The 9,302-nt window shown below is 40.1% G+C and overlaps 1 protein-coding gene and 1 pseudogene across 1 annotated transcript; one reads left to right on the top strand and one right to left on the bottom strand.

Moving 5' to 3' along the window:
• Nucleotides 1–1,061: 1,061 nt before the first annotated feature.
• On the top strand, nt 1,062–3,350 carry LOC120443507 (annotated as a pseudogene).
• An 804-nt stretch (nt 3,351–4,154) lies between these two features.
• LOC120443559 (dehydrogenase/reductase SDR family member 11-like) lies at nt 4,155–8,887 on the bottom strand. Its single transcript, XM_039622439.1, has 7 exons — nt 8,502–8,887; nt 6,395–6,604; nt 6,152–6,246; nt 5,204–5,333; nt 4,993–5,085; nt 4,845–4,910; nt 4,155–4,734 (listed from the first exon to the last, which is right to left on the bottom strand). Exons 1-7 carry the CDS (start codon nt 8,631–8,633, stop codon nt 4,693–4,695), a joined length of 768 nt encoding a protein of 255 aa, XP_039478373.1. The 5' UTR covers nt 8,634–8,887; the 3' UTR covers nt 4,155–4,692.
• Nucleotides 8,888–9,302: the final 415 nt, after the last annotated feature.

The following is a 9,302-nucleotide window of genomic DNA, read 5'->3' as shown; positions in this document are numbered from 1 at the left end:
TCAGAAGCATTAACTTCTATGATAAATGGTTAATGGACATCTGGCTGAATCAGGACTGGAGCCTTGGAAAAAAGGTTTTTGAGTTATGCAAAAGTGGCATCGGCCTCAGGAGACCAGGTGAAAGAGAGCTTAGTGAGGCATGTGAGAGGTGCTGCTACCTGACTGTACTTACAAATGAAGCCACGGTAGAAATTGGAAGCCAGGTTTCATATATTAGTTAAATCTAATCATGGATAATTTACACAAAGTAACTTCAAAGAGTAACAAGGCAGAACACAAAAAAACCTGCTTGCTATTAGTTTGTAGAGACTCATTTAACGTTACAACACACCTCAGATTTAGACCTCAGTTCAAACAGTTATCATTCTCTGCACAGAACAAGCAGTTTCCCCAAAGTTTCCCACAAGCCCCTGAGAAATGGGAGCCGAGCCAAGGCATTGTCATTCAATCCACCAGCTGTCAGAGGGTGGTGCTGTTACGTAAGACACATTATCCAAGGAGGCCACATTTATTAACTTCAGCACGCTTCAGACAAAGTGTTGGCCGTCAGGCTGATAGATTATGTAATTTCACCCCCTTTTCCCACATGCAGGTCAGGAGGTCACAGGATGTGGACAATGTGTCCTTCTTCTAGTATTCTTCATTCAGAGAAAAGTCACTGGAGTTCCTTTACTGTGGTCACCCTGAAGTTTCTCTTGTTCATTCATAAATCGCCCTCTGAATTTAATTTCAGCAGTAAGGTTTTCAGTTTGCTTACTTGATGTTTTTCTCTGTTTTCCTGGACGTTAATGATAAACAAGACAATCTTCATGACAAGCACATTCTTCACTGTTTTTACTGTCAGACTGGTAAGATGGTAAAAACACACAATACTTTCCTTTAGTCTGACCATGTCACTGATTTCTTACCAAAAACAGTGCTGTTTTGAAACAGTTAAACACATGATTCATGAAGAAAGAGACTGTGACGGTCACAGAACATTTTATCCAGCAGTTATCACAAGTTGCCCTCCTACCCAAACCTAAAAGCAACAGATGTGCAGCTCGGACGGCTGATGTGTTTTTTTTTTCATCCTCAGGGAAGTGAGCAGCGTGGTGCGCCGCTGCGTCGACAAGCGGACCTCTCAGGAGTACGCGGTGAAGATCATCGACATCACCCCCTCCGACAAGATGACGCCGCAGGAGATCGAAGAGATCAGAGAGGCGATGGTGAAGGAGATCGACATCCTCAAGAAAGTCTATGGACAGGAAAACATCAGTATGCATGCTTCATTTAATCAGTTTGACTGGGAAAACTTGGGTTTGTTTAAACTTTGTTCTTCTAACATGGCCAAATATCAAAGTAACTCTCTTCTCCAGTTCAGCTCAAAGACTGCTATGAGTCCAAGGCCTTCTTCTTCTTCCTGGTTTTTGACCTGTAAGTGTTTCACATGGATGATTCCTGAACAGGTATTTATGTGAAAATCAACCAAAACTTTTAGTTTCTTTTTCCCAGAATGAAGAAGGGTGAACTTTTTGACTACCTCACAGAAAAAGTCACACTGAGCGAGAATGAAACGCGATCAGTGAGCATGTTATTTAACAAAAAAACAGATACATTCCGCTTACTCTTAAAAGGACTCTTTAAAGGTTTGCATGTGTTGTCTTTAGGAAGATCATGCGGTCTCTATTGGAGGTGGTCCAGTTTCTCCACGCCCAGAACATTGTTCATCGGGACCTGTAGCCCGAGAACATCCTTTTAGACGACTACATGAACATCAAACTCACTGACTTTGGTTTAGCTGTGCAGATTCAGCCAGGACAGACACTCAAAGGTCAGTGAAAGCTTCCATTACTGCAAAGTGTGTCAGCAGTTCAGAAACCAAGGGAGAATACATGACTTTCTCACAGAGCAAAAAGGTGGCTGTAATCACACAACTTGTCAAAAGATGACAAAAATACTTAAAGCAGTAAAAACTTTCACAGGTTGGCTGACAGTTAAACACCAGTGCATCATTTCAGACCCACCACTGAGTTGAGTGAATATTAAAGTTACAGTTTACAGCCTGCAGTGCACTCGTCAGGACATCAGCTGTTGGTGGTGAGCGGAGAATCTGGGTCTGTATACAGTATAAATAAAATTGAACCAGACTGAGTTAAATTGAAAGTGTTTGTTTTGTCTCTCCAGTAGAGATGCACTGATTCCCATTGAATAGGATGTCCAAACACTTCCCTAAGATACTGTATTATGTTTTTCTTTTAATATATCATCTATTTGTGTGTCACTTTTGTAGCTGTAGAGATATTAATAGACAATGAGGATAGTAAAAATGTAACCCTTACATACCGTTTGGGTCAAATTTGACTCAAATCTATTCAGATGGGTTTTAGATCAACCAGCATGAATCAAATCGAAGGAAATGGCTGGCGTCTTAAAACTCTGCGTGACATGTCTGTGTGTATTTTGTATAGGAAAGTGGTGACAGAGTTCTGTCATGAAAAATACTGGTGTTCCCACCACGTCTACCCAGGTTCCTGCAGAGACCTGCCCATGCAGGTCTTTAAAGGACCATCAGGGGATCTCCAAACAGTGAAATAGTAAAACAGCATAGGAGTGATCATTTATGGGTCACATAAAGAACAGAGGTCATACAGAAGTCAGAGAGTGCCTTGGGCAGACACACAGCTGTAATAGGGCTGCACAGTGGTAGAGTGGTCAGCACTGTTGCCTCACAGCAAGAAGATTCCCAGTTGAAATCCTGGCTGTAGCCTTTGCATGTTCTCTCTGTGCCTGTGTGGGATTACGTCACGTATTCCTGCTTCCTGTCACAGTCTAAACACATTAGTTTAGTTCAGGTTAACTAGTGATTCAAAATCCATGGCCTCCACGCCTGGTTTACACACTGAGGGCAATTTTTAGGGGTTCTTGCCTAAGAACAATTCTGCATGTAGACAAGGATAGACTCATGAATACATGTAAATGAACAGCTCTTAAGCGCTTAAGCCTTATTTGAAATTCTGTAAAAGTGGTTTTATGTTGACAGACAAAGATCAGGGAATATGCTCCCTTTAATAACATTTATTTACTCTTCCTGTCTGTAATGCAGAGGTGTGTGGGACTCCTGGTTACCTTGCTCCTGAGATCACTGAGTGCTCTATGGACGCAGGACATTCAGGATTTTCACTGCTGATGCTTTACTGTGTAAGCAGCCTTATAGTTTTAACAATGCTACACAGCCCTTGTTTTATGTTTTGCATGTAAAATCTCCAAATGAAGAAAAAAAAACCCAAATGCTAAACACACGGGGAAAGGCTGAATGAATGAATGAAGCCTTTATTTGTCACTTGCAGTTGCCTACAGTGAAAAATTGACCCCTTCCGACCATACATATATTACACAGACATCACATATCACTTATCTAATATCTGTTTAGTTGCATCCCACCTTTCAAGGTACTTAATGCCAGCAGATTCATCTTTGGTTAACACAGCAGGCTATACTAGACCTCTGGTGACCCCTAACGGGCAAACAAACGCGTATTCCGTCCTCATAGGGCAATTTGTTCCCCTCAAGAAGTGAGAAAGGTGTGATGTGTGCGGGCAGAGTGAAACCTTTTTCATTATATCACGGGAGAAAGTTTTAAAAAGATGCTGTCAAATAGAGATGCATAAAGTGGGAAGTTGAGGGAGAGTAAATATTACACGAATAGTTTGAAACCTTTGAAAAGCTAAATGTACTACTTTATTCACTAATTCTGTAACAGAAAAATAACCTAAACTTATTCATACAAACTGTAATGTTTTTCTGTTCTGCTTTTGCTTTTAATTTTTTTTTAATAATTATGTTGTTGTTGTTGTTTTCTTTTTTTAAATTGGGGCAAATAATACTGTTAACTTTTATAATTTTTCATACACTTACTCCACAATCTTGTACTTTTGTGTTCATATTTTGTAAAATCGTTGGACTTTCTGTACTTTATCCTTTATTTATTAATTCCCTCTCTAGTGAATGACTTGGTTATTTATGAAGTTGTTGTGCGCTTGTGTTCAGCAGCTGGAGACAAGTTAGAGAGGCAAGGCTGAAAAGGTTTGGACATGTGAAGAGGAGGGATAGTGTATGTTGAAGATAGAGTTGCCAGGCAGGAGGAGACATGAAGATTCATGGATGATATCTGATTTAGAGAAACTAAATCACATGCAAACAATAATTTATTTATTTTATGACACACATGCGTTTAAATGTGTTATTTTCTTCTTAAACATTCTTGGAAACATATTTACTTACCACCCAACTTAACTAGAAAAAAAATATCTTATTGACTCAAAAAGTAAAGGCAGAGTATTTGCATCCACAGACCATTTTTACTTACACACACACCAAGTGATTTATTTTACTGTCAAATATAAGGGCTCATATCCAAGCCAAGGTCAGCAGAAATTACTTATTCTTTTGCGAAACGATTATTCTATTGCACGAACTGAAATCAGCTGATTAAAGAGCAAGAGCAAGACATGACTGACAGTTTTTTCTTTCTATTCTATTTCGATTAGAAGAACCTTTAAAAGGCAAGTAGTGCTATAACTGTTACAACTGTGTTGTATTACTGAAAAATGTAATCTGATTACGGCAGCATGTTACACCCAACGCTGGTCGTCAGTTTCATAAAGAAGAAGAATTGGTCTTATTAATTCAGGAGGGTCTCATGGTGCAACTCTAAGACTTCTGCTCTGTTGCTAGCATCTGAACCTCTCCAATCTGAAAGAAAAGTAATGTTAATGTTACCTCATTATAACACCACACAATACAGGAACAGAAAAGTTCAATAAGTCACAATAAAAAAATGAAAACAAGAGTAAATCACAAACCTGAACATGAGGAGGGGCACTGAGCACGTATATAACAGCGTTGACAACATCTTTTGCTTCCAAAGGCTGTAAGAAAAATGAAAATATTATTTTTTTAATTAGAGTAATCATCTAAATAGTACATGAACTGCAGAAATAACAATATTACCTTATATGCAGAGAAAACTCTGGCTTTTATATCTGGATTGTTGCTATAGAGCCGCAAAGGAAATTCAGTCTTCACTAAGCTGGGAGAAATGCTCTGCAAAAGAGTAGATACTGAAAGAACTTCAGGAAGCATTGTGCATGTGTGTCATAGAAGCTTATATTGATGGTAAAGGCAGCCTTCGAGCTGGTTACAATGTCTTTTAAAGCCTTACTGTGGCTCGGATATGGGTGTTTTCTGCACGAAGCTCCTGCCTCAGGCCCTCAGTCAGAGCGGTTACAGCAAACTTGGTGGCGGTGTAGAAATGTAGATCAGCATGGGGCATCACATGATGTCCACATACACTAAAACAGCAGGCAATTTGTTAGCTTTTTAACAGATGGGCATTAAACAACATGTACTGATCTTTAAGTTATTCCTTTAAAGCCATGTTTGAATGATTCAAGAAAATCTGTGGCCCACCACAGAGCTGTATCAGGTCTGTAACAATCATTTTGTTTTGATGATTTGATAATGATAAATCCTGAGCTGGGCACCTTTTCCAGTGCAGACATTTTTTCTGTTTGCACTTTTTCTGTGTTCCATTTGAGCCAAGAGGTTTTTGTATTCTCCTGGCTTAGAGGACACTTGAAAGTACTGTCACTGGACAAGTGTTACCAACTGTCTTGCATGTTTGGTAGGGTAGGTGTCATGATCTGTGGTTTGCGACCCTGAGTTTTGAGTTTCTATTTTGTTTATTGTTCCGTTCTTGGTCCTTCAGGGTTTCATATTCTAGCCATAATTGCTGTTTGGTATTTCTGTGATTTTATTATCAGCTTAGATTGTGCTTTCTTTCATATTTTTCAGGTACAGTTATCATTTAATAAAGCTACAGCTGAACTAAATCACTTTTTTTTCCTGATTTAGCTTAGCTGTTATCCCTGACATTTTTTCTTATGGACTGTGTGCTGGCTAAGAATAAATGAGGCATCTTTTGTTCCTGCACTCTGCCTCTCTGCATCCTGCATTTGGATGCATCTCTTCAAGATTCTAAAACCATGACAGTAGGTTTTCTATCATTGTTAATGTAGCAGGAATGTTGTATTATATCTATGTGTAGACGAAACCAACAGTGTATGCGACATGCGGGCTAGTCATTGTACATCAGCAAATAAAACTGCACCTGTTTATGTTTATGATGTGCCCATCGTCAACGTGTCTCTCTTTCATCGACTGATACGCTTCACGCGCGCAGATACTCAAGCCAAAAACGTTCACCTGCAAGAATGCAAGCAGAAAAAAAACAAACAAACTTTACATTTAATCATTTCTTCTTGTGCACAAGTGTAAATTAACCCCACAGTGTTAATGTACACTGTTAATCAGCTGTAACATTAAAAGCACTGAACATGATGGATGCTCTTACATCCATCATGTTCTTCCAGCTGCTGGTTTTGCCACTTAGCAGCGGCTCGGGGTGAGCCAAGCCAGCGTTGTTGATGCACACGTCCACGCCTCTGTGCTGCTCTTTGATCGCTGCAAACATGGCCAGAATCTCCTCTTCGTTAGTCAAGTCACACTTGAAAGGCACCAGAACACCAGGGTGACCGGCGCTCTGACACTCTGCTGCCAGTTTCTGAAACCAAACAGGAAACAATAACACACTTCAGAATCCCATCTGTGTTTAATGTATGTAAAAATTGTTCAAATTTTAGATTTATATAAACTTAGTGTAAATAAGTAGATTTAAGTTTTCACTTTGCATATCACCTGTAAACAGTAAGTTTACAGATTTGTGTGATCTTAGCTGTTATGCCAACTTGAAGTCAACTGAAGAATCATTACCCAAAGTCTTAAAGTAAAAAAAATAAATACACAAATGCTGTTTTAACATAAAGCCGTCGTCATATTCTGTCTGAAAAGATGACAGACTTCAGGATTCCCCTTGTGTGTTTGCTCTGTGTTTTAATCTAGCATTTAAACATTTACAGTGAGGAACATAAGTATTTGAACACCCTGCAATTTTGCAAGTTCTCCCACTTAGAAATCATGGAGTGGTCTGATATTCACATTGTAGGTGCATTCCCTCTGTGAGATACAGCATTTAAAACACAATTCAGGAAATCACATTGTATGATTTTTAAAGAATTTATTTGTATTGCACTGCTGCACATAAGTATTTGAACACCTGGCGATCAGCAAGAATTCTGGCTCTCAAAGACCTGTTACTATGCCTTTAAAAAGTCCACCTGTACTCCACTTATTAATCTAAATTAGTAGCACCTGTCTGAGCTCTTTAAAGACACCTGTCCACCCCACAGTCAGTCAGACTTCCAACTACTACCATGGGCAAGACCACAGAGCTGTCAAAAGACATCAGAGACAAAATTGTGGACCTCCACAAGGCTGGAAAGAGACTACGGGCAATTGCCAAGCAGCAATTGTTAGAAAATGGAAGAGGCTAAAGACGACTGTCTCCCTTGGACTGGGCCTCCATGCAAGATCTCACTTCATGGGGTATCACTTATGATAAGAAAGGTGAGGAATCAGCCCACAACTACACGGGAGGAGCTGGTCAATGACATGAAGAGAGCTGGGACCACAGTTTTAGAGGTCACTGTCAGTAGAGCACTACGCCATCATGGTCTCAAATCATGCATTGCACGGAAGATTACCCTGCTCAAGTCATCACATGTCCAGGCCCGTCTGAAGTTTGACAGTGACGATCTGGATGATCCAGAGGAGGTGTGGGAGAAAGTCATGTGGTCAGATGAGACCAAAATAGAACTTTTAGGTCTAAACTTCACTCCCGGAGGAAAAAGAAAGATGAGTTGCATCCCAAGAACACCATCCCTACTGTGAAGCATGGGGGGGGAAACATCATGCTTTAGGGGTGCTTTTCTGCGAAGGGGACAGGATGACTGCACTGTATTAAGGACAGGATGAATGAGGTCATCATTCAGAATTCTTGCTGATTGCCAGGTGTTCAAATACTTATGTGCAGCAGTGCAATAGAAATAAACTCTTTAAAAATCATACAATGTGATTTCCTGAATTGTGTTTTAAATGCTGTCTCTCACAGAGGGAATGTACCTACAATGTAACTTTCAGACCCCTCCATGATTTCTAAGTGGGAGAAATCATGGGGGGTGTTCAAATACTTATGTTCCTCACTGTACATAAAGTTAGTGCAAATACATAGATCGATTTTTTTAGTTTGCATATAACAGCTCAGTAACAGTGCACGCCTAGAACGATCTAAATTCTTTGTGTTTTACTTGAGGCGCTTTGTGAACAGCTCACAAAAGAGTAGCAGGCACATGATTATGCAATGATGCCTGCCAAAGACATTTCTGTGGTTTTGAGGTGTGACACAAACTGTGAATTGCACAGTCAACACATAGATGTATTTTTCTTGAATATTATCATAAACCTAACTCTGCTGAAAAATGATCCTCATAGCATCAGATATCAAACAATACTTCGTGATAGAGTCACTTTACATTAAATTACTCCCCGCAGAAACTGCAAACCTGTATTTTTCCGATGTCCCTGGCGCAGCCCACCACTTTCATTCCGAGCCGGACCAACTCTACGGCTAGAGCCGCACCAATTCCAACCGAGGCTCCGGTCACCAGAGCCACTCTGCCCCGCCAGCGCTCCATCACAGCCCGGACACCGGTGTTCGGACACGCACGAAAGAACAAGGAAAGAATCAAAAGTATAAAGAGAGCGTTAGTGACTAGTGTCCTGCGATATGAAGCATTTATATAGACATCTCAAACATAACTCCAGGCTCCCTTTGCTCTCAAACAAAGCTCCAAGTCCCCGCCCAATCGTCCACTTTTCGCCTACTTTGAGAGACACCGAGGCTGCAGCACAGTAGCACAGCAGAAGTACTCGTCCTCCCTGGCAGTGGTGCCACTCTAAGGTCCCACGCTCTAAAACACGTCTGTGTGCTGCATTAAAGTCAGGTGCAAACATAGGAAAACAGATAAATCAGCTCTGTTGTTGTAATTAAATACTTCGAAGCAATTCAGATTGCTCAAACTGATCAAAAGCAAGTAAAACTCCGACTCGAATTTAAGTGTCACATCTAGTATTAGTATTTATTTCAGCACTGGCTAGACATTCCTTTGCACCATCTAATGTGCTTCTACTTTGAAACGGACACAGGAAAAGTTGAGTTTATATAACGATAAAGATGGATAGAGTTATGCAAATATTTTTTAGGATTGTTTTGTTAACTTATTTGCAGGTATTAGTAATGTGGAATGGACATTATAGAAATATATATGGTATATATGCTATTTTACCACTGATTTATGTATTTT

This window comes from Oreochromis aureus, linkage group 14 (assembly GCF_013358895.1).
Source record: "Oreochromis aureus strain Israel breed Guangdong linkage group 14, ZZ_aureus, whole genome shotgun sequence".
NCBI lineage: Eukaryota > Metazoa > Chordata > Actinopteri > Cichliformes > Cichlidae > Oreochromis > Oreochromis aureus.
The sequence above is the reverse complement of the archived record's forward strand: the minus strand, read 5'-3'. Positions and strand labels throughout refer to the sequence as shown.